This window comes from Scomber scombrus, chromosome 3 (genome assembly GCF_963691925.1).
Source record: "Scomber scombrus chromosome 3, fScoSco1.1, whole genome shotgun sequence".
NCBI classification, from domain to species: Eukaryota; Metazoa; Chordata; class Actinopteri; order Scombriformes; family Scombridae; genus Scomber; species Scomber scombrus.
In genome coordinates, this window is record NC_084972.1 from 24,389,194 (window position 1) to 24,413,778 (window position 24,585).

At 39.1% G+C, this 24,585-nt stretch overlaps 2 protein-coding genes across 2 annotated transcripts; one reads left to right on the top strand and one right to left on the bottom strand.

Moving 5' to 3' along the window:
- The first annotated feature begins 357 nt into the window (after positions 1-357).
- Positions 358-16,999, top strand: eya2 (EYA transcriptional coactivator and phosphatase 2). The gene is made up of 13 exons (XM_062415399.1): positions 358-460; positions 1,281-1,397; positions 5,686-5,762; positions 5,882-6,065; positions 7,169-7,305; positions 7,477-7,560; positions 11,600-11,689; positions 13,733-13,791; positions 14,560-14,720; positions 15,373-15,487; positions 15,698-15,819; positions 16,319-16,419; positions 16,809-16,999. Exons 1-13 carry the CDS (start codon positions 358-360, stop codon positions 16,887-16,889), a joined length of 1,431 nt encoding a protein of 476 aa, XP_062271383.1. The 3' UTR covers positions 16,890-16,999.
- A 1,554-nt stretch (positions 17,000-18,553) lies between these two features.
- Positions 18,554-23,938, bottom strand: tgm5l (transglutaminase 5, like). Its single transcript, XM_062445433.1, has 14 exons — positions 23,932-23,938; positions 23,587-23,769; positions 23,145-23,378; positions 22,688-22,806; positions 22,092-22,220; positions 21,489-21,666; positions 21,126-21,261; positions 20,864-20,967; positions 20,511-20,750; positions 20,349-20,411; positions 20,039-20,251; positions 19,740-19,897; positions 19,317-19,453; positions 18,554-18,802 (listed from the first exon to the last, which is right to left on the bottom strand). The coding sequence occupies exons 1-14, from the start codon at positions 23,936-23,938 to the stop codon at positions 18,652-18,654; spliced, it is 2,052 nt and encodes a 683-aa protein (XP_062301417.1). The 3' UTR covers positions 18,554-18,651.
- Positions 23,939-24,585: the final 647 nt, after the last annotated feature.

Genomic DNA, 24,585 nt, shown 5'->3' on the forward strand with positions numbered 1-24,585 from the left:
GCACAGTCAGCCCATAAATAAGATGACGAATCTTTTACTAACCTTATATAATTAACTTCATTTCTTTATTGCCAAATGTTTTGTGCTGTATATTGTTTATCTTAGTAGCCAAAACCCAAACCATCTGATTTTACTAGTTCATGAAGTCCACCAGACTTCTCTTTGTAGCATTAATTCCTTTGGTTTTTAAAACAAAAAGTAGTGTTTGTGTGTTCCTAACAGCCGACTGTGTTCTTCCTCAAACTCAGCTCAAACCATGACAAAACAGATGTTCTTTTGTAACGAATAAAGAGAAGAATAATTTTGTTTCCTTATTTTTTCTTTCCTCTATAAGATCAGCTGACAGGGGAAAGTGTCATGGCTGCGTATGGACAGACTCAGTACAGCCCCGCCCTCCAGCCTGCAGGACCATACACACCGTACACTCACCACACGCAGGGCTACAGCATGCCATCTTACAGTAAGTACACACAAACACACTCTAAAGATAAGATTGTGCATTATTTTAATAAATATTTCAAAATCAAAACACTTTTTGTACTGTGGTGCAAATCATACAGGCACATACAGACGTTTTCCAAGTCTTCAAAACAACAGTCAGGTGCCCAAAGTAACACTGAATGAGCAGGAGGAATGATTACATTGAGAAAATCAATGTAATAATTCCTCCTGTTGATACTGACCAATAAAATATCCCCCTTAGTACAAAATTCCCTTTTTGTGTCTCTACGGACAGTGTTTTCCTGTTCAGCTGCTGTGGAAGGATAGATAACAAAAAGAGGGAATTTGGCACACTAAAAAGGCTAACTTTGATGTTGACTTGATTTTACTATTTTGAACTCTTAAAGTCTCATATTAGCTTTAAATAAACTTTGAAATACATTTTCAGAGAGCCGTGGATTTTGTCCTCCATTGCTTACATTATAGGTGCATTATAAAGGGGGGAATGATTACAGCAAGAAAGAAACATGTGTCAATGTTCATTTGGGCACCTGATTGTTGCTTTTGGACAGACTTGAATAACTGTGAATCCATCCTTTTAGCACTGAGTACAAACTGACATTTAGTTGGCATGTGCTTCAGAAAAACCCTGTAGTCTGTGTTCTTCATTGCATTTTTACTGAGACTTATAAACATGTAGAATACAGAATAAAAACTCAATAAAAATGGTTAACAGAGCACACACAATATACATAATCAAAGTGTGCTCTCTAGGCTCAGTAGTTTCATCTATTATCTTCTATCAACATTAACCTTAACTTTTTCTGCTCTCTTTTCAGACATTAAAACAGAGGACGGCCTGAGCCACTCTCCAGGACAGACGGGACTACTGAGCTACTCAAACTTCAGCAGCACTCCTCCCAGTCAAAGTCTCTACAGCTACTCACACACACACGGTTAGTCTGAAACACTGTATGTATTGAATGTGTGGACACACTATCACACACACTGGCACACAAAACGTATATGCACCATCTTTGATTTCAACCTTATTGAAAGGAACATCCATCCCTTATCTTTAACTCTTTTGCTCCCCTTTCCCCTCCTCTTCTTTTCTTTTACTTCTCCCCTCATATTCCTCTCTTCTCCCTCTCTTTTCCTCCCCTTTTCTCTGCCACACCTGTTCTCCATTAGCTGCGGTCTGGACTCCTGGCGTCAAAAGTCTCCCCACCCCTCCTCTTTTCTCAGGGTCAGGCCCCCTTTCTCCACTCAGACCAACAACACAGCATGCATGCGCTTGTGTCTGTAAAGACTAAAAAGAAAGAGAGAGTGAGAAAATATACAGACAGAGGGGAAGAGAAATAGAGAGGATGGAAGGAAGAGAGGAAAAAGAGATGGGCAGAGGGTCTTGCCGAAAAACAAACGCTCAAATGAAGACGTGGTATGCTTGGGAGTGTGTGCGGCTCTCTGCCCACGCATGGCTGTTTGTGTGTGTGTGTGTGTGTGTGTGTGTGTGTGTGTGTGTGTGTGTGTGTGTGTGTGTGTGTGTGTGTGTATCTGCGCTGTACACATTCCTTAGACGTCCGGCGCCCAAAGCATGACTCGCTCAGTGCGACTTTATGGCTCTGAAGGCAGCGCGAAATTGACCTTGTGTGTGAGAGGGGAGAGGTTAAGGTGCATTTTACGGAGGGGTGAGTAGGTTTAATGTTGCAGACAGGGGGATGACCCTGCTTCCACTGTAAGGATGAGACAGAGGAGGGAAAAAACAACGAAAGAGGATAAATAGATGAGCTATTCACATGACTTTGTATTCGTCCACGTAGCTACATCCCAGCTTTAATAATATTAAAATATTACTAATATTTATGAGCACTCTGAAAACTGGAATATGAGCTTGTTATGCTATGTTATGAACTTGCTCTTTTAAAAGAGCACTTTTTCATGACAGGCTGGTTTGACTGTATGTGCAGGAAATATGAGACATTTTTTCTCATATGTGTGTATGGTTTCCCCAAAAGGAACAAAAGGAACACCGTTAATGGAGGCTTTTTCAAATGAGTTAAAGTATAACTCTGCTTTATTACAGCTTGAATCCTACCTGTTTTGGTTTGGCCATAGTTTTGATCAGTAATTATAACATTAGTTGCTTGGATATGGAACAGTAACACCATTGTTTAAAAAACGTCCAACACAACATTTATCACAGTTTACAGAAAACAGGGACTATTACTGACATTTTGAGAGAGTTCATTTCTGGTTATGAAGTAGGTTAAATAATCTGGCTAAACTGGTTACTTCTTTACAGCGTGTCTCAGTGTGCTTTTTTGTGGTGTCAAGTATTGTTGTGATTCTGCCACATTCCAGATAATCATAGCAATTACGTATCATAACCGTTCACACTGAGGGCCAAAAGGGCCAAAAGAAAAGCCAAGTTTTGATAAACAGTATTTCTGACCTGATTCCCATTCTTTATATATGCAAAGACCAATGTGCAAACACGTACTTAGTTATATACAATCTTGATTTAGAATGAATTAATGAATTTAAAAGGCTAGTATATCATTTTCATTTTAAGAAGTTGGGGAAGCACTGTTTTAACTGTTTTAATAGCTCTTAAAGAACTTCACAACCTACATGGGACATGTGATGAATTCTTGAGTAGTTTGACAAATGTCAACTCAATGTTTTACTAGCTTTTTCCAGAGATTTCGTATGAATGTCACAGTTTTAATCAACAGATGGAGTTTGCTGAATTATTATGAAGATGATTTAATTGTCATCATGTGACCTGTAAGCATTTAACTTTGCTCACGTGATAACAGATGGTCGTATATGAAAGGGGATCATAAATCCTGTCTCTGTTCTGTGATGGTTTGGCATCAGATGTGAATGTCTTCCTTGATCTTTTTTTCTGGTCGATAATTTTTCAGCCCTTCCCAGACATTTCGAGTTTTCCAAATCACTTCCTCTTTAAGAGAATAATCAGATGTCAGACATTATACGGGAATGTAAATATTCATGTAAACACGTGTTTGATGAAACCTCTTAGAAACTGCAAAGCCCTCAATGACCATGTTTCGTTATAACCACCAACAAGAGTGAAGTTTGAGTTTGAAAGACACTGTTCCCAAACAAAATAAATTTGTTTGAATATTTTTATGCATAAATCATTAACTGCAAACTTCAAACGGTAATAAACTGCCACAACAACCAAATGTTTGTAGGCTCTCAGAATGTTTCCATGCCATGCATTTTACTGTACACAATACACAAGCACGCACACACAGGCACACACACATGCCACAGAACCATCGAAACACATACTGTACACTGTATGTACAACTGAAACCAAATGGGGGCTATGGGAGCCTTTTTGTGTTTACTTGAGAGATCTCCTGTATTTTTCCTTTAGTCCCTTTGAAGATTGTTGTGTTGTCCGGGGAGTTTTCAGTGTGGTTCTTCCATTGAGTCATTATTCTCCTGTCATGCACTGTGGTACAGAGAGGAAAAAACAGCGAGCAAAAGAGCACAGCAGTTGACTGATTAAATGATCAATGGGACATTTAAGGCAATGAATTTTTAAAAATAAATGTCAGGTCGTGTCAGAGAAAAGTGCAGTAAATTTTTATTGTCATCAAAGAGAATATTGTCAAAGCAAACAGGGTTGGTCCTGTGCACTATATCAACCCTCAAACTAGCGTCTGTAATTACTAACCCACCACTAATCACATTGCCACCCATTCAATAAACAGTACAGGTGCATGCAAAGCAATTATTTGAGTAATTATTTTAAGATGTCATTAAACTGTATTTGAAAACTCTATTTACAGTGCACACCTATGCAAGCAACTGCCAATATATGATGTGTCAATAATATCAACATGTTGCACATCTGGATATGCAACTGTATTATTTTACCTGAAATGATACATATTGTGTCTGTGTTTAAACTGTGGCTAGTTTTAAGCATTCCAGTCAGTCAGTCAGTCAGTCAGTCAGTCAGTCAGTCAGTCAGTCAGTCAGTCAGTCAGTCAGTTAGTCCACCCTTTTGGTCCAGACTTGAAAAATACCACTACTACTACCAGTATGGGCCTACATATAACAGCCTAACAGAGCTGCAGACACATTTAAATCTTAATTAGGCATCACCACATGATCAATACGCATCTGATTACCTGCTACTGTACCAAGTATTGGACACCAGTAAGGAGCTCTACTCTGCCCCTTTGCTTTTTGATTGATTGAAAAAATTACTGCAGGATGTAAATCATTCTATTCTTCCATCTGCGTATTAACTCATGAAGGTCAATAATATTACTTGAAGCTGTTATGTGTCCTTTATGAGAAGACATACACAATGCCTTCTTTCACCCAATTGGTGTCGAAAGTTCATTAGTTCTTTCTTGGCTCGTGGCCAGTCTTTCTACACATTTCTGTACAAATGCGTTTGTAACCTTTTGACATATCCAGGTAATAGACAACAAGAGCAAAATTAGAAATGTTTTACAGTGCCGTAGGTGGAGGTGATAACATTACAGGAAAAATAATTAATCGGACAAACAAACAGTTCTGACAGAGTTTGACAGGAAGATGCAGGGTGAGACAGCATCACTGTGAGAAGAAATTGCTCGGAGGAAGACATTCCTGCCTCAGCTTGATTAGTCAGAGAAGATTCCCAGAGCAGCAAGAGTGGCAGCAAGAGTGGCAGACTTTCCCACAGTTGTGTCAAACATATATCATACTCTCAGTTCCTGCTGCACTGAGCTGTCACTGATAAAGCAGTCAAAGTTTATCGCTCCTTACTTCCTGCACACAGTATCAGATCAGATGTGGTGAAATTATATCTGAAGTTTATTCATCAAAATAAGATGGAATTTAGTCAAATCTTCTACTGCTTCATCCCTCCCCTCTCCTCTCTTTCTCTCCCCCCTCTCTCACACTATCTCTCTCTCTATCTCGCTATATATCTCTCACACTCTCTTTCTCTCCTTATTTCTCTCTCACTCAGCTGGTCAAGGCTGCCCACATAGAGCCCGGTTCTACGTTGGGTCTCTTTAAATAAAATTAAAGAGTACAGTGTAGACCTGCTCTATGTGAAAAGTGCCTAGAGATAAGTTTTGTTATTATGTTTGGCACTACATAAATACAAAATGATTGACTGATTCAAAGTGGGTAATTGTCTTCTATTCTGCATGACTGATTATTACCTGAAGGTATGATCTTTGTGTTCACATCATTTCCCAGGTGGTGGCATTTCATCTGGAATATTTCAAGGCAGCCATGCAATCTCCAGTTCAACCCCTTTCAACCCTTCCCAACAAGTGAGTAATAAAACCTCAACATATTTTTTTATTTCTAATACAAGTGAAGAGTTTCCACAAAAGTTTATAGTCATTTTCGTGTCACAGATTAACTAACTTGGTTGTTAATGTGTTGACAGGAGTTTTCAACTTACTCCAGCTACAGTCAGAGTCAATACTCTCCGTATTATAACTCACATCACTACAACAGCCCTTACCTAACCAGCAGCAACATCAGCCCTGCTGCCATCACAACTCCATTAGCCTATCAGCACCCAGAACATCCCGTCATGATGCCCAATCACAGCCCAGAGTCACACACAGGTAAGGAGTGACCAACCACCTGTTTCTTTTCTTTTTGTCTGGATCTCTATGATCTGTTGGCCTTTTTTTGTTTGTTTGAATATATATTTGGATGATAACACATATGGAACCAGGGCTGCAAATAACAATTATTTTCATTATTGATTCATCTTCTGTTATTTTCTTGATTGATTACTCGCTTGGTCTATAAAATGTCCTGTTTTGTCCCATCAATAGTTCAAAACCCAAAGATAACCAAAAAATGTGTAAAACAAGTATTCAATAATAAAATAGCCTTAATTTTCTGTTGATCAACTAATCGATTAATCAACTAACTCTGTATGCAACTAATACACACCAAACACATGCCCATCTTTAAACTTTCAAGCAAATTACATGGACACTGAGCTGCCGAAACAAAAGCACCCATTACATTTCAAAGGGAAGCCATAAATGAGAACACACAAAGACAGCAAGATACACACACACAGAATACAGACATTTAAAACTATATGTCAATAAATATAAAGACAACAAACCTGAAAAATGAATGTGGACTTTTTTTTGTATTTTGTATTTTTTGTATTTTATTGAAACATGACAATTTTCAATAATTGTGCCTATTTTTTCCCTTTTTCTAAATATTTAATTTGTAAGCAAGACTGCAAAATCAGAGTACAGTATATATTGATCCTTTTTTATTTTATTTTACAATTTACCTTTATCAAGCTGCATCTAACTCTACAACATACTAAAATAAACACTGGTTACTGCAGCACACCAGTTTCAAGAGAGGAAGACCATTTTTAAAGTTAAATGTGGCTGCTTCATGTCTCATTTGCAAGGATACAGCTGTAGTTTTCATACAGTCTCAAACATGTGGAACAGTATGCTAGGTGGATGAAGTAGTTTTATATGATATGGGATATGGTAAAGCTGGTGTCTTTTTGAAGAACGTCCTTACATTGTTTAAGTGATTTATTCTGCACTTCATTCCTGCTGTCTGCCATTAATCTGAATACAATATTAATATGCTCTTGATTTAATCACTCCAAGGGTGAATCTGGAGAATGGATTGTATTAAAAAGTCTGATTAGCAACTTTGTTTTATCTGTGTGTCTTAGGAGAGTACCACCCGCCGCCCAGCCCCCCTACACCAGGTAAAGAGGAGGGGGTCCCAGCAAGAAGGGGGTCAGACGGGAAATTGAGGGGGAGGAAAAGAGTCAATGACCCCGCTCCACCTCTGGACTCTGATATAGAGGTAAACACACACTCTCACAGTTTTGAAAATTATCAGTATTTCTCTACAATATTTGTCTTTCTCTCTCCTTCTCTCTCTCTCTCTCTCATACACACACACACACACACACACACACATCAAACACATAAACTTTCATGAGGTTAACATTACATATCTGTTATTTCACTGCAGCGGGTGTTTATCTGGGACCTGGATGAAACCATCATCATTTTCCATTCGCTCCTCACGGGAACTTTCTCCTCACGATTTGGCAAGGTACACTGATATGACCCCTCCCTTTGTCATTTTCTGTAAGCGTTACGTGTACACTTTGACAGTTAATTTTTAATTTGTTAATTATTGACACAGTTTGCCACAAAACACACACAACAGTAAATTGACATGATCGTGCTTTAGTCAAATGACCCTTGGTCTCAATGATCAAGTGCTTATTTGATTAACATTTAAAGGTTTGACTGCCTGAGTTGAGTCCACAACCTTCGGTTCTCATCCCTGAGCATTTTCACACGCTGGCTGTTTTGCCTTTCTGCCCTCTTGTTTCTTTTCATAATGCACCGGGATTGTTTAGCTACCCCAGCATCCTGCAGCGTGATTGACAGCCAGCGGGACCTTTACATAATAGACAAGCAGCTGACAAGGGGTGGACAGTGCATTTCTTGTTTTTGGCCATGGATCTGTGTTTTGAATTCTCACGGTCCCCCTGCGGGTTGACACAAGGCTGATGGGAGTTTGAGAGCAGTGTTTCTGATCGGTTCAGCCCCCCTGGCCAGGCCATGCATGCCGTTGTTTCTTTTTCTTTCTTTCCTTTTTTTTTTTTTTCTGCCACGGAGAGCGGGTGAAGAGAGGAAGACAGACAAAGAAAGAGATACTGTAGAGCAAGAGAGTGGATGTGTTGAAATGTGACTCATGTGCCAAAAATTCCTGATTCCTCCCACCATCCAAACACCCCGCTGCTGGAACCAGGGAAGCTCAGTTGGACAGACTCTGACATCAAAACTCATGCAGCGGCAGAGGAATTGAATGAGTGACAGCGGAAAAACAGATTAACAGTCCAAAGTGTCAAGATGTCTTACAAGTTAGCAACGTTTTTTTTTTTCTTCCTTCCAAATTTGCAGTTAACTCATCTTAGTCTGACAACCTTAATGCAGCTTTTTTTCTGGCATGGATTTCTTCCACTTTATCTTGGTTTGGGTCCCGCTCTCTGTCTAGTTTTAACAGCCCCATGCTCTTCCCATCAGGGTCAGCCTATTAAACTCTTATCATAAACAAATGTTTGAACCTATACGTAAAGGCAAGTCTGGGCCCAGCATGCAGGAAAGACTAATGGGTGTGTTGAAAGACAGTTGTTTTCACCAGCTTGGTGAGCCAGAGGTGAACAGAGATCCACATGAGGAGCTGATCCCCCCCACCCCCACTCCCACCCCATCCCCCGCCCACCTCTCGTAAGGGCTCTTCCATTATCTCATCTATCATACAGCACCCTGCCCTGTCCTCTAGTGTGTGAATTTTCTTCCCCGGCTCTGTCTTTCATACCAAAAAATCCTGGGAACTGAATGTTTTGGGCGCTTTCTTCTCAAATTCTTGCCTGGGATTATTTTAGAAAGAGGCTTTTATTTGTCCCTCTGTATAGACGCAGCCCTCGCCTTTTGAGGAAAGCGATTACAGATAATTATTTCAATTATAAGACAAGAGGAACAACCTTGGCTTAAGCCTTTAACCCCTCCTTCTTCATCCTCTCCATTCGTTTCTTTCTCTTCTGGACGGTGTTTCTCAATCCTTCCCCTCGTCATTTTCTCCTTGTCATCCTACTCCTCCTATTGAACTTTTCCTCCCTCCGTCCTCAGTTCCCTCTTTCTCTTTACACCCTGTTTTTGGAAGGGGGGGGTATTTTATAATTGTCATCATTTACCCAGCTTGTGTCATCAAGCCCTTTTCTACCATTCTGAGCTGAGAGACAGCTCTGCTAGTCATTTCAGATGCACTAATCTTGTGTTCACCTTTGGCTGACACCGCTCTGCTTCTCCTGTCTCGCTGCCAAAGACTTGTCAAGGGTGCCATCAAAACAATACGCTATGCATATGTACACACACCTGCTTTTGTAGTCTAAAAGACAACACGTCCACGCAGTTTGTCTGCCTGACTGCCCGCACATTATGATTCATGTGTTTCTCTTCTCCGGGTGATGATTTTTTTGTTTATTAAGAAACAAAAGTGAAATTAGTGTAACACAACACCTGGGTATTTGTTTGATTTATTTCCACGTGAAAGGAAAAGAACAGAAGAGTGGAGGCAGAATGAGGGTACAAAAGGAACAAATAACAACCCCCCCCCCCCTATTTAACTTTCTGGGTGAATCCAGGTGAAATCTGCAGGACCAAAAAGAAATAAAAACGAGACAGACTCGTTGTGTTTAAGATTTTCAATCCATAAAATTAGAGCTGCAGCAATTGGGCCATTAATCAATTAGTCCAATGACAGAAGATACATCTGTTATTATGATAATTGATACATCTGTTATCATGATAATTGATTCATTGTTTTGCATCATTTTATAGAAAAATACCAAAAATTCTCTTTTCCAGCTTCTTAAATTTGAGTATTTTTCTGGTTTATTCCGTCCTCTGTGATGGTAAACTTTGGGTTGTGGACTGTTGGTCGGGTCAAAAGAGACAAAACATTTTAGGTTGCATCTCTGGCTTTGTGAAATGTTTTAAACCATTTTCTGAGATTTTATATACCAAACAACTGATCAATTGATCAAGGAATTACTCAACAGATCATTTGAAAAAAATAATCATTAGTTGCAGCTCTACATGAAGTTGTGCACAGACATGTTCCCTCAGGATGAACTGTAATGACTTTGGTGTTCCTTTCATTTCGCTCTAGCGCCACCATCATGTCATTTTAATTTCACTTTCTGAGCAAATTAATGATGTCATCAGCCTCAACTGTGTTCAGTGCTAATTCACAAATGTTGACACACTAAACTAAAATTATTAACACAGTAAATATTGTAACTGCTAACCATCATCAGGTTAGCTTTGTCATTTAGTGCATGTTAGCATGCTGATGTTAGCATTTAATCCAAAGATGTGCCACAGTACAGCCTCACAGAGCCACTAGCTCGGCTGCAGGCTCATAGTACAGTTGATACATTATAGTCAACCACTAAAACATTGAAAACCACTGGTCAGCAAAAAAGTATTTGTAGTTTAAAAGAAAAACCTGATATGGTTGTTTAAAACTTAAGATGAGGGAATGCTTAAATTACCAATTTACTACGACATTACTAAAAAGAATATTCTTATGAAGGTGTTGAATCTAAGAATAATTTGAAGAGTCTGTATTTACTGTAATGAACCAGGAAAAAGGGACAGCGGAGAGAGGAGGAAAAACAGATAAGAATAAGAATAGATAAGAATCAGCAAAGCATTTGATTGACAGATAAATATTCACACTTGCCTCTCCCAAAACCTGTTTATGTCAATCCAGTTGATGAGTTTGCTGAGGAAGTAAAAAAAAAATAAAGCCAGACAAGACAGACAAGCAGGCGGCTGCACTGACAAGACAAGACTAATGACAAGAGTAATGATGTTCAATAATCAGATTTAAGTGATTATTCTCTAAATACCAAACCTCTTAGGACATTAATCTCAGCCAAGTCTCAGAATTTAATTATGTATTAGCTAATTATGAAGTGTGCTGTGAGGGCTATTGTTCTGACATTATTTTTATTAAATAGGTCAAGCTGAGAACCAGTTTTCTTTCATTTAATGTGTTGAAGTGTATGTAATTCTGGTTGATAAGAGAGATAAGTATCTTTATTGTCCCTGGAGGGAAATTTGTTTCCACTATATATGCAATAAGCATATAGACAGAAATGCATACACATCTAAACATAGATCCACATTTGATTGATGACAAACAAATTGTCAGGAAATTAATTGTTTGTAGTTTTGGTTTAAGAAGCCAGAGATAATTAAACGCTACATCATGATCAAGTCCTAATAGTGAATACAGTGTTGTAAACAGCAACTTGGAGACACTTGGAGAGGAGGCTCTCTGCCCGTTCTTTACACGGTCATTTCAATTTGTATCTTTATCTATCTTTGTTGATTTCAGAGGATAACTTATACAGGGAACTGTGTGGAGTGGTTTTCAATGCAAGGTATTAATTTTCGGTGTGTGTGTGTGTGTGTGTGTGTGTGTGTGTGTGTGTGTGTGTGTGTGTGTGTGTGTGTGTGTGTGTGTGTGTGTGTGTGTGTGTGTGTGTGTGTGTGTGTGTGTGCGTCAGGACTCCTCAAAGGCAGTGTCTCTTGGCTTGTGGATGGAGGAGATGATCTTCAATTTGGCCGACTCGAGACTCTTCTTCAATGACCTGGAGGTGATTTTTTAAATTTGTGTGATAATTTGTGAGCCATGACAAAAAGGTATGAGGAGGCATGTTTTAAAAATTGCCGGATTTTAAAATATTTTGTTGACTTTCCTCTCTTCAATTCCATGCTGGCAAAAGTATGTCTTACTTTGTCCAAATGTCTTACTACTGGGTTATTTCATATTCCCTTCGCAGCACAGCGTTTTTTTCAATAATTGTGACACTTAGGATTTTTCCAGTGCACTGGAAAATAGAGGCAGTGAAAACACATCCAACAGCATAAGCTGGCATGCTGCTTACCAGTAAACCTTCCCCTCAACAGTCTAGCAAGAGGTTTGACATTTTGATGCTGTTTTCTTACCTGGCATAAAGCACACTGGCAGTTATTGTAGAAATGCCCTCACACAACATCTATCCTGTATTAATTTTTATAACAACATTTTCCAAACAATTTCCCTTCCTGGAGTGACTGTGCAGCAAGAAAATGAAAAGGAAAGGTTGTTAACTCGTGGCGTAAGTGCTCTTACCATAAGACCCAAACTTCTGTCTAAAAATCCAGTTTAAAAAAATGTAATATGGGTATTGATGCGACGTCTTACAGTGAGGACTCTTCTCAACTCCAAGGGAAGTTTTACTACCTGATAGGCCACTGAAGAGTGCATATGTTTTTCACCCTGAATTCCTCTGCCTTGTTCTGACAAAGAAAAAAGATTAGAGAGGTACGGAGAAGGAGAGAACAAGTACACTTTGTGCTGTAATTATAGGTGTGTGTCTGAGTATCTGAGAGGAAAATTAGTCAAATGGGAGGAGGAACAGAGGAGAGGAGGGAAAGGAGCCAACAAAGCCATTTGCAAACCTGGTTTTTATCCCCTCTTTTGTTGTCAGGGCTCAGTAAATCTCTAAAGCAGTAAGCCACAGCGGGATGACAACTCCTGTTAAGTCTTGAGGTACAATTATCTTGTCCTTGCTATGTCAGTGGCTACATCGGTGGCTACGAGTGCTATCGCTGCTGTCATGAATGTAATACCAGCAGAAGATCACACAATTTTAATCGCCTGCCAGATTAAACAAAGTCAGAATTTCCAGTTGAAATTTTCCTTTAAAAAAAAAAAGTATATAAGTAGATCACTGCAGCTATACACCACTTCCTTCCCAAATCGTAAAACTCCAACCAAATAAGATTACATTAAATCTAGCTGCTGTGTGAACCTTCTCTGAATGTTAAAGGGGTCCTTTGCTCAGTATGGGTGGCATTCCTGGCTCTGCGGGGGAGGATGGCACCTGAGTGATAGGTGGGTTGGAGCCCCTGGGGATTGAGTTATGTAGAGATGGGGGGAAGATGAGGTAGCGTCTCTGTCTGTCTCAAGATGGCTGAAAGCTGATGGCACCATGGTAGCCCAATGGTTACAGTGCCACATAACTGTACTTCAGATGCCCAAAAACAATGCGTGTGCGGTGTGCGGTGTGTGTGAAATATATAAGGTTGTGAAGTTCAGAGGCTTTGTTATATTTTTTCTTGGCCTATCATGATTTACTCATGTTATTTGGTTTTGGTTTTGTCCTACATATCCAATCTTCATAACTAAGTTTCTGATTTAACTGCATATTGCCGAAGGTATTTTGGCTGCGACCACATGTTTAAGCTACAGTGTGGTTTTAATCCCTGTGGTGCAGTTGGTTGCACTAATGTCTAATAGACAGGAACAACATGCACACCACTGTGCTTGTCAAAGACAATGGACCTTTCTAAAGCAATTTTTTAAACCAAAATGTTGGAAGCACTATGAGAAATGCAGATTTACTTAAATTTACTACGTGGTTACTCTAGAATTGTCCAGCTACGTTAACTGTCCTGTGTCTCTGGCGCCATGCTGTCCCGCGTCCTGACACCTTATTTCCTCCTTCCTTTTCTTTTCTTTTAGCTGTTTTTTTTCCTATTTCTGTAGCTGCTATCACTCCCGGAGGCTCCCCTAAAGAGTAGAAACCTGCCTGTACAGGGCTCCACTCTGAAATGGATCTCTTGATATATCCGCTCTCTTTTTAATTTCCCAGGAATGTGACCAGGTTCATATTGATGACGTGGCATCAGATGACAACGGACAGGACCTGAGGTAAAGCTTTTACTGTGTTACTGTACTTAGAGAGACGCTGACAGTTCTACTGTGACTCGTGAACCAGACTTGCCCTCTGGGTTTTAGCACACAGGAGGAGGGAGATGAGACTTGTGGGTCCGTGTGTGTTCATGCATGCAAGCATATGCATGTCTTTTATTTTTCTCGACTTCCACAGCCATATAATATGTCGCAGGATTATCCAATGCTTTCATTTCTCATCAAAACTTCTCTTTATCATTTCCTCTGTCTCCCTCAGTCCAGACATTTTATTACATAAACTTCTTGAAGCACTTTTAGGGGTGATTTGAGAAAAAGCCAGACTGTACCAAAATACTTTTTTGAAGTATTTGTTTTATTGAACTTTACATTGGCCCTTTTCATTCGCAAAGATGTTTTTTATATTTATCGTACCCTTGGTGAATGTATATCCTTCATGATTTCTTACTGACAAAGCTTCATTCACAGCTAAAAGTCAATGTTTAAGATTTACACTTTTAAAGTGTTTCTTGTGTCTGAATTTCTTTGTGGTTGCACTGGCACACCTCCAAAATTTTGATAAATGGTTTTAGCACTGCTTTCTTGTTCTGACTGAATTGATTCCTAGAGCGAGAAAAATGCATGCGTGAAAAAAGCTGCTCCAGTTCATAGAGCATCCCTTATGAAACACTTTTTATAGTGCTACTACAGTATAAGCATCTCTGGAAAAATGCAGTTTGTGTCTTTATGATCCATATCCTGACTGCTTCCTGTATTGTGATCCTGCAGCACTTACAACTTTGGGACGGACGGCTTCCAGAGCCCAGCGGGGGCTGGTTCTCTGTGCCTGGGGTCAGGGGTCCATGGAGGGGTGGACTGGATGAGGAAACTGGCTTTCCGATACCGCAGAGTCAAGGAGATTTACAGCACATATAAGAATAATGTTGGGGGTAAGCAATCATTTTATTTAACACGACTATAGGCAGACAATATACTGTATTTGGATCCGCTTATTTTTTTCAGAGGTCTAATTTGGCTTATATGTGATTTTCTATCAACAAAAAAAACCCTGATAATGTCAAGATATTAGCAATTAACTTCAAACTAGAGTTGAAACTGAATAAAATGCTTTGATTGCGATTTATGCTCATATAATGTCGTCATCTGGCTGTTCTGCTTCAGCAAAGTGAAGTAGGGTGGAAAATTCAGTGAGGATAATTAACGTGAACAAAACATGAACATGAATTTTAAAAAAAGAAGTTAAATACAGATGTATTACCTATTAAATTAATTAAATCATGATGTGGCAAAAAAGCGGAAAGGGGAGAGACTTGTTTGTTTGTGAGTCAGAAGTTGTTTGATCTGAGCCCGTGTGCACTGTCTGAGCATAGGCACTGCTGATTACAGCTGGCTGCTTTAACTCCGCTGGAAACCATGTGTTTGAGGTTTTGGCTAGAGGATGTTGTGTGAAAATCATCCATCCAGGGACTACAGACAGTCCTGCTGTCAAAATAAAGTTTTGCAACATCTCAGTAAATAAACATGTATTCATTAGAACCATAAGAGTTGAGGTCATTAAGCTTCTCCCTGATGTACACGTAGGTTTGCTGGGCAGCCCTAAGCGGGAGGAGTGGTTACAGCTGAGGAGAGAGATGGAAGTCCTGACTGACCTGTGGCTCACTCAAGCACTCAAAGCCCTGGCTCTCATCAACTCGAGGTCTGTTCATGCCAACATGATTTGATTTACATCAGCAGGTCAATTAACTCATGCTGTTTTAATGGAAAAGACTTTACAGCGTTGTGTTTGATAATACTTCTGTTCCATATCCCATTATGACTAGATGCTGGTCCCTGCTATTTTGTGGGTCTTTTCAGGGATCCTAACTTAAAACCATAGAATAAACACGTCTGTCTTCTCTTGTCTCAGGCCCAACTGTGTGAATGTACTGGTGACCACCACCCAGCTCATCCCAGCCCTATCCAAGGTGCTACTGTATGGCCTGGGCTCAGCCTTCCCCATAGAGAACATATACAGTGCCACCAAGACAGGTGAGGAACATCTTACAAAGAGAGAGTAATGGCATTAATCAATTACACTAGAGCTACAATGACCAGTTATTTAATCGATTAGTTGCCAACTTTCAAATTAATCATTAACTATTTCAAAATAGATCGATCATTTCTTAAGAAAAAAATTCTGATTCCTGATGCTACATGTGAATATTTTCTAATTTCTTTAGTCCTCTATGACAGTAAACTGAATATCTTTTGGATGTGGACTAATGTTGTTGGACAAAAGAAGACATTTAAAGATTCATCATGAGCTTTGGGAATCAGTAATAGACATTTTCCGTCTTTTTCTGACATTTTATAGACCAAACAACTAATCAGTTAATTGAGAAATAATCAACACATGAATTAATCATGAAAATTATAAATTGTAAAATCAATAGTGATCTCTGCTATTATGCAGATAAATTAAATACATTTCCCCTTTCTTCAAAGGTACTGTTTTTAACATTACTCCTGGGTTTCTTTATTTTTAAAGGCAAAGAGAGCTGTTTTGAGCGCATCTCTCAGAGGTTTGGACGGAGAGCAGTGTATGTGGTGATAGGAGATGGAGCTGAAGAAGAGACTGTGGCCAAGAAGGTATAACTCAATCTGACTTTTTATGACTCTGACTGCTGAAAAATGGACCACAACTAATCAGTTAACCTTAAGACACGCTGGATTTCTCCAGCTTCTGTGTTGGAGTTTGTTTTTGTTGTTTTTTTTTTGTTTGTTTTTACAAATGTCTGTGCATGGAAATTTGGGGATTTTTTCCTGAATTTGGAAGTTCACCAAACCATTTTTTCATTATGCTTTTGTGTATTAAAGTCCATTATGTTATCCACATGTATTTTTTCACATACTGCAATCCCTCTACAAACCACAGTCCGTATTTCACATCTGCACTGCATCTGCAAGTATGCCTGCCTTAAGTTAGCATGTTTCACATTAAACCTGTGTTGAATTGTATTTTATTTTTGTTTTCTCAGAAGAACATGCCGTTCTGGAGGGTGTCCTGTCGGGCCGACCTGGAGGCTCTGAGCCATGCACTGGAGCTGGACTACCTCTAGAGGGCGCCTGCTATTACATTCTGCTCTTCCACCAGATTATGAGACGCTCCTGAACTCTAGAGTGCAGCTATGGTGGGTGAAGTTGCCCCGAGAGACTGATTCAGAGTCAGTATCGCTATTTCAAGTGAGCAACCAGGTGGACAATTTCACACCCAAGCCAGAGGAACTGTGAGGATTTCGAAGCGAAGCTGCAGTATATCTATGACACATAAACATGAAGCCAAAAGTGCTGGACCAAAACAAAAAGACCAAAGTTTAAAAAAGGGACCAACGCTTCATAACTAACCCCAGGGAACTATGGTTAATACTGCAAATACTTTTTTTTAACTCATTTTTAAAAAGTTATTTCATCTCAACTTCATGAATGGTGTCCCACTTTTGTACGAGAAAAAGTGTTGCACTGAATGCAAAACCTTACATCCTGTTTAATGAACACAGTGAGTATATCTGCATGGATAAAAAAAAAGCTCAGATTGTTTTTAAATTGTTTTTTCTGCTGTGTTTGTTTTTTTATTTGTTGTGAGACAAAACACATTTTTCACTGGCCACAACGAAAATTAGAAACAAGGCTTAAAGTTATGATTTTACTTGGGATAGATTTGATAGAGTTGCTTTTTTTCATATGCCAGCTAGATGAATGTCAAATAACATTCTCCTCATAGTTAGAGGCTATTCAAAACAGTCAGATTGTATTTTACCATAAAAATGTGAGCTATTTATTGTTGGTTAAATTCTTCAACGAAATGAGGTATACACAGTTTGGGAGCTCGCCATAATACAATCCCCTTCAAAGACCAAAAATATTCTCTTGTAAACATGTTTTAATAAGAGGTTGTCTTGAAGATGCTGCGTTTAAGGCTAGGGCTTCAGTCCGTAGGCTATTGATTCTGGGTTGTATATGTTTGTATGTTTTATTTTAATTCTCTTTCTTTTCTGTCCTCGGTTAATTTCCTAATAATCTGTTTGTAATATAGATGAACTGGTATGGTTGTGCATGTGCCTATTACACTGCCTGTCAGCTTAGCTATTATTTGTATATAATGCTTTATTGTGGATTTGTTTTTGACAGACAGTTAAAATAGATTAATAAAGATAAATTAATTGTATTGTGGGGAAAGGTGAGTCGAGTTTCATTTAATTTCACACATTTCTATGAAACAAAAGGGGATTTAATTGCAAGTAAATGAATTATTAATGACATTTGTGTGAATTACATGAAATTATTAAGATGCCCATATTATTATTTTTTAAGGAAAGTTCTCCCTCTACAGGGCAGTAAAAGAACTGCATTAACACAATTAGATTTTTGACTGTCAAAACAAATGTGATTTACAATACACTGAAACACATTTTTTAGTTTATTTTTTCAAACAAAGCAACAATCACAATAATTAATTCAAAAAATACTTGCGGCTTTACAATTTCAAGTAAAATGGCAGATTTCCCAGTTGCAATATTGATTTTCATAGCTCATTTATATAAATAGCAAAAATAAATAGTAAATCAAATACATATGACATACATTCACATCTTAAACAGAATAAACAGAAACAGAAACATATAAAAATAAGGACGATTGTGTGGTTGGACAGTAGTAAATAGGTCTTTTTTGTTCTTCCATCATTTGGGAAACCGAGTTGTTACATCTTATAAAAACTGTTTTACAGGCAAGGCTGAACTGAAATTAAAAATATATGTACTGTGCCCCGATGCAACAACTGCGCCAAATGAGGCAAAAAGACATTAAAAAAAGATCTAACTTCTATATTTTGATAGAGATCATCTTGAAGCCTCTGATAGTGGATCTGATATTTGTGAGTGTCAGGCTGGCCTGCAGCATCTTTGTTCCCACCTTGTTGGGGATGAAGGTGATACGCTGCTCCACTGATAATCCTGGAGGCAATAGGGGCATCCTGCAGGGAGACACAGAGAAGATATTAAACAAAAGTTCTCACAATGTTGAGGTAGCACTTCAGTACTACAGTACTACTGCAGTAATCGTGAATATCTGACACCTGCTGGTTTGTCAAAAAGTATCCTGCGGCTTGTTGTCACCTGTCATTAAAGTTTTGATTGTGACAGTTGAGCTAATATGATTCCCTGTGAATGTCTAAGTTCAGCTCATATTAATTTGCAAGATTATATTTTTATCTACAGCACTCTTTGTCCTTGGACATTTTGTCAGTTATCTTAGGCACACCTGTCTGAACACTGAACACAAACATAAGCAGCACAATACAAGTGTATCTTAGCCCTCATTCCTTTAGCAAAGACACACTGTACTGTTATGTACTGCACAGTGACATTCCTATGTTTAAGGCACTCCTTCAGCCAATTATGTTTGCAACTATTTATTATGTGCATAAATCACTCAATTGCGTTCGACATTCAGCATGAAGACTAAAGACAACAAAACTTGTGTCTTACCTGAAGAGAAGTTTTTCTTGGATCAGCCCGGCCCCAGCTACAGTCAGTACTCCGCTCACTGGCTGAGAAAATGGGTTGGTGAAGATCACAGTGGCAGTCTGCTCTTTGTTAAGCCCAGTAGAGTTTTCATCTTCAACCTGAAGAGAACATTTTTCTGTTAGTGAACCCTCTTTATCACCACAATAACTTTAAAATTAGACAATATTACATATATTCTATTTCTTGAAAAGTTGGATTGTTTCATAAAATGTGTAATTAAGGTAAATAGGTTTTGATTCTTGCAAGTGAATCATGAATCACATGAAACACACAGATAGCTTAATACATACTTTGTTTTCTTGAGTAATAAAACCCAAAACACAATTGACACATAATCTAAACTATTGCTGATTAACATTCAGAATCTCTCTGTTTGTAAATTACCTGTATGAGGAGGTTTGGGCTGGCGATATTGAACTCCTCTGAGGCCAGGCAGAGCTCCTGACTGGCCGTGTCCTCCAGGACTACTGCAAGGTTGATCAGGTCATCTCCCACCACATCCTCATACTGGACTGGGAGGATCTGCTGGCTCAGCACCTTGACTGTAAGAAGACAGACAGATGTAGAAAGAGAGAGAAGACAATGTGTGAAAACGTATCATCATATCCGATTTTGAATTTAAACCGCAACAGTCCTTTTAGAAATTAAAATCTGAGTCAGCGAGTGAGTGGAAAGCAAATTACCTTCCATGGGTGCCAGTTGCATGATGCCGTGGCTTTCCCAGAAGGTCTCTGAGGGGCTGTTGTTGTATTCTTTAGCCTGGGCGTTGAGACACACCTTCATCGTCTTGGCAACATCCTGCTTGTTGATGACTTTCACCGTGAAGCTGATAGGTTCTCCAGCAACAGGAGCTTTATCCAGGCTCAGGGAGACCAGCACCTTCTTGGATGAACTTGCTGCATGTGCAAAATGACAGACAGTGCATGAGATGACTTGTGTTTAAACAGATGATGAGTCTGCGTAATGTATTAAAAAATCAAAATTCTTAATTACCTCTCCTTAGTGTTGAATCTTCCGCTACTGTGGAGCTTCTTGATGCAAGTGAGGGATTTGGACCTTTAGTGTAAAGACAGAGAGAAAAAAGTGAGCAACTATGCCTGGGAGTAAACAGCAGTTAGAAACCAAATTAATTAATTTTCCTTTTTTGGATCATACTTTTGATGAATTTGTAGTCTCCTGTGATGTTTTGGAGTCTGGGGAGGCCTACAGTTTTGGTGCAGATGAGGGATCCAACTCTCTCGGTGTCTTTGCTGTAGCCAACTCCCCGACCCTGGCTCACTATGACCGTGTGGACATCAGCATTTACCTCGGCATAGACAAAGGGGATGTCATAAAACATGTCGATGCGCTGATCCTTGATGGCTTTGACAGGGGCTGGGCCACAGCAGAACACTCCTGGGATAAAAGAAGGAAGAAAAAAGGTTACGATTTTGACTTGGAAAAATTCAGAGGTGACCAAAGAAGTGAAAAACGTCTCACAAAAGGACCAACAAGGTTTTTTAACTCACCTCCACTCCTTTCCTGGGGGGTCGGATCCAAAACCTGCCAGCCATTCATTCCAGATCCCAGATCCTGTCGAGCCATCCAGCACTCCACCCACACATGGAAGTTCCTGTCGAGAAAGGCAAAAGTTAAATATAAAATTATTAATGACTTTTTTGTTTTACAACACTAACTTCTAAAAATCTTCATTCAACTCAGAAAGTGACAAAAAGATATCAAAATCCCCACATAGTATCCCAAAATCCCATCGTCAATGTCACTACTAACCATATGCTGTCTTTGCTGTAATTGAGTTTCTCCCCTTTTTCGTTGTAGTACTCCTCAATCACCAGGTTCTTGTTGGTGTCGTGAGCAGAGTTGTAGTTTGTGACCACACGGCAAGGAATGCCAAGAGCTCTCATGACTGAAGAATGTGTTAATAGACGTAAGATGCGTTAATACATGTTTATATGCTGATGGCAATAACTCAACGTTGCGTCATGGAAAAAGTAATCCAGTGTGTCATCAAGATGAGATGTCAAGATATCATTACAGAAAATCTTAGATGTATGATACTTCATGATCAAAAAATCTACAAACTTCTCAAATGACTCAGTTTGAAAAGTTTTGAGTCTTCTTGGTTGTAATTACCTGTGCACATGACAGCTGCAAACACCCAGCACTGTCCGTACTTGACTGGCCTGTAACCAGAAAGGGCCCACTGTTTCAAGATGTCTCCACTCCCAGTCCATGTGGAGGGATGAACTCCTTCTTTGAAATTGTTTGACCAGTTTCCTTTCAGCACTCCACGGTCATCTTCACTGTTGATCTAAAAAACAAGAATTGTCGTTTTCTTAATTTTTTTCTTTTTTTTTGCACTTAAGCTCCCAAACATCATAAAGCAAGTTGAGGCATCTCACATCTGCCATGATGAAGGGTGATAATTTGAGTCACAATGCCAGCCTAAAAAATACTTTAGTAGACAGTTTTACTGCAATAATTACACTGTCACTGCATGTGACATTTAGTGTTCATATTTTTGCAGCAGGTGTGTGTTTATCTGCAGAACACAGTGTCCCAGTTCAATGCACAACTTGTTTTTAATAAGCAGCTGTGACTCTCATGTCATCAAAGTACATTTTTTAAAAAAAAGAAGTGAAATAGAATACTGGGAGCAAGGGATCTATTCCCATCTTGAGGTTTATGTTATCAAGTTGTGTTTTTTCCTCAGTGTAGAAATCTGTTGACACTCACCATGGCAGACACAACCCGGCCGATGTAGATGGGGTTGTTTCGGTTCAGGTAATCACTCCGTCTGCCCCTTTGGTGCTGAGGGCTGACTTGGAGCAGATTCAGGCACGTCTCTAGGATACTAGGCTCATACTTTACAGGCAGAGAGAAAGAAATGAGAGAATTAGACTAACTTTTAATAATGCTCAAAGCACAACCCATTCTTAACAATTGGCCAGTATGTGTCAGTTGCGGTCAGGGTATGTTTTGTCACCTATAAGTATCATCACTAGACTATGTAATTACTGTTTTGCTGTTTTACCCACTACAATTACTTCTAAAAGTAACTATTTTCCTAAAACTCCCCTGCATGAACACTTTTTGTTGTGAGTTTTTTTCAATCCAACTGAATGATTTAAAGTATATACAGACAGTGGGCACAATAAAAGCAAATCCTGATACAGTGAAATGCAATCCAATAAATTAATACTACAATGAATAATTGAATGCAACAGCCTTAAAAAATCACCAGGCAGCTGAGATTAGTCAACTGAACTGCTGTGATTTGTTTTGTTATGGAGCATATACAAAACTTCTGCTCAATAGATTTGTTTTCATACCTGATCAAAGGACCATGGTCTTGACACAAGGTTTTTAGTTGTCCCCATAAACAGCAGCCCAGAGTCATTCTGGACGTATTCTTCTCTCTGGTCCTCAAAGGGAATGTAAACTGCATCTTCTGCAAGCCATAAACATTGGACATTCAGTACATTCCCGTATATACATTTTAAAACACATGCTACTGTATACACTTACCATTTTAATGCTCATCTATTTCTCAAAACTGCTGCTAGACATTTGAGTCACTGTGACTTACAAATGGCACACAGCTCATCACCCGTGTACTGTGGTGAAAAGACTGAATGAGAGCATGAGGTCATTCAGCCACACAAACCATATCCATAAGATCATTTATGTTTATCTATTTATTTATCATTTATGTTTATCTATTTATTTATAGCAGCTCACTGCTGCTTTAACATTATAAACTACCAAAACATTTTGTAGCCCACTCACCTCTGCACCAGGGGTTGCACAGCAGGATAAATTTGCCCAAGTTGTACCTCCTCTTGCTTTCCTGAGTGAACAGATGTAGCTGAAATCTATAGCTACCCACTGAGGCAGAGGCAGGAGATGAGATGAAAATGGACGGAGTCTGGAGGTTCATGAACTCCGGGTCCATATAGGCGCTCCAACGGGATGAAGAAACCTTTGTGGAGAAAGTGACCGGCATTGTCACATACAGGCGGCCTGAGGAGAGAAGAGAGAAAAACAATGAGGAAAAATACTTAGAAAGTATTTCCCATTACTGGAGCTTCACTCAGGTGAGGAGTAACTTGTAATATTTGAGAGATCATTGATATATCAGCTCCTGATTATTGGAAGAACCTCTAAGAGCTTTAAAAAAAGATATGATCCCAAATATTTACCCACAAAAAAAAAAAATCCAGAAGAGTACCTAGCATAACTTTGATCCCCACAGTGTCAGTCTGGGGGTTGAAGGGTCGACCCTTCAGCTGCAGACTGATTTTGAAAGGGGCTCCTCTTCTGACCACCAGAGGTTTGGAGCTGCTGAAGCCTTCTGTCCTGTGCTTCTCCAGGTTCTCTGGTTTTTCCACGCTGACATATTTAATGCTCAAATCTATAAAAGGAGATGAGAAAAATTACATACAAAATTAAATTCAACAGTGAGATGACACTGGTTAAACGTTTAACCAAAATACAAAGAGTAAAAAGATCAAAAAGTTTGCGTAGGTTAAAGAGTAAAACAAAGTGAGCAGAGAAAAAGGGAGACAAATCTCACCTTCCATTTGTTTGTGTCTCTTTTTCACCGTAGTGCTGTATGTCCCTTCTGTTACCCTCTACTGCTATATAAACCTTCGCCCCACCCTAAAAAGGCATCTGACAAGTAGTGGTGAGAAAGTGAACTGGTTTTTCTAAACTGTAACCAAGTGCCTTAAGTCATGTTGAACAAAACATTCACCACCAAATTGGACACCACCCTTTGTGAATGACAGATTTTCCTAAGAGAGAAAAGCCTTTGCGTTTTAGATTTACGTGAGCAATCAGACTCACCCAGTCCCTCAGAGAAATAAAGATGATGACATTAGTTGTTAGGCAATCCTCTACAAAGGTTTGAAACACATAAATAACTGATGTAAGACTTGTAGTAAAACTGAGGGGATATCAAACCAAACCAGATTACCAGATCACCAGATCTAGTGACATTAGACCAGTTGTGAGCATCACATCGTGCGGGCAAGCTGATTGTATAATTTTCCTTAGAAGTGACTTATTTGATGAAATAAAATAAAACAGCTATATTGCAGACAGCTTCCGTCTTTCCTTTCATGATCAGAAATATATATTTATTGTTCATAATAGATAAAATTTTACTAATGCTCCTCTAAATCTTTAAGGAGCCAGTCCAGAATCCCACACCAGTTTACATGTATTT